Genomic DNA, 999 nt, shown 5'->3' on the forward strand with positions numbered 1-999 from the left:
AGGCACAGGGATCACTTGAGGTCAGGGGTTTGAAACCAGCCTGGGCAACACAGGGAGATTCCACCTCTACGAAAAATACAAAAATTAGCCAGGCTTGCACGCCTTTAGTCCCATCTATTTGGGAGACTGAGGTGGGAGGATTGCTTGAGCCATGGAGGCAGAGGTTGCAGTGAGCCGAGTTTGCACTACTGCGCTCCAGCCTGAGTAAGACTGTGTCTGGGGAAAAGAAAACAAAACAAAACTTACTCCAAACTCCTGATTGGATATTTCTTTTAATGACCTTAGTACAGTTACCTAGATTGAAGACCTGAAAACTCTAGAAAATTTGAGAGCACTATGGAAGGATTTGGGAAAGATGATAATACAGTTTATCGTAATTAGAAAATCTCATTTTTTCTATTTCTGAAGAGGCTGTTAGAGGATTTCTAAAGTACTTTCTATTTCAGAAGTTCTCTGTAGAGTCATAGCAAAATTTCTGTATTATTTGGTCAGACTACTGTGCACTTACTTAATAATTTAAACAAAATTCTCTTTGTTTAGGTTTTGAGACAGATGCGAAAGCTGCCCTGGCAGGACCAAGAAGTGAAAGACTATGTTATTTGTTGTATGATAAACATCTGGAATGTGAAATATAACAGTATTCATTGTGTAGCCAACCTCTTAGCAGGACTAGTGCTCTACCAAGAGGATGTTGGGATCCATGTTGTGGATGGAGTGTTAGAAGATATTCGATTAGGAATGGAGGTAACCAAGACTTTCTTTAATGTCACACAATTGGAATTTGTGGATAATTTATTATTTCTAGGTTACTGTTGAGACTCAAGTTATAGGAATCTGTAAATTTATTAGTTAGAAAAAGCTGATAATCATTTTATAAGAATTTTCTGTAAACACTTTCCTCTTTTTTTTTTTTTTTTTTTTTTTGAGACAGAGTCTCGCTCTGTCACCCAGGCTGGAGTGCACTGGCATGATCTCCGCTCACTGCAAGCTGGGCCTTCC

General features: G+C 38.7%; 1 protein-coding gene across 2 annotated transcripts in view; it reads left to right on the forward strand.

Annotated features, from left to right (window-relative positions):
• The window catches only part of UPF2 (UPF2 regulator of nonsense transcripts homolog (yeast)), a 140,571-nt gene that overhangs the window by 96,002 nt on the left and 43,570 nt on the right, over positions 1 to 999 (forward strand). For both annotated transcript variants that reach the window (XM_011974897.1, XM_011974896.1), the window contains exon 13: positions 541 to 744. In XM_011974897.1, the coding sequence (XP_011830287.1) occupies positions 541 to 744 (204 nt within the window). The remainder of the gene's footprint in view (positions 1 to 540; positions 745 to 999) is intronic.

The sequence above is a fragment of the Mandrillus leucophaeus genome, unplaced genomic scaffold (assembly GCF_000951045.1).
Source record: "Mandrillus leucophaeus isolate KB7577 unplaced genomic scaffold, Mleu.le_1.0 Scaffold15, whole genome shotgun sequence".
NCBI lineage: Eukaryota > Metazoa > Chordata > Mammalia > Primates > Cercopithecidae > Mandrillus > Mandrillus leucophaeus.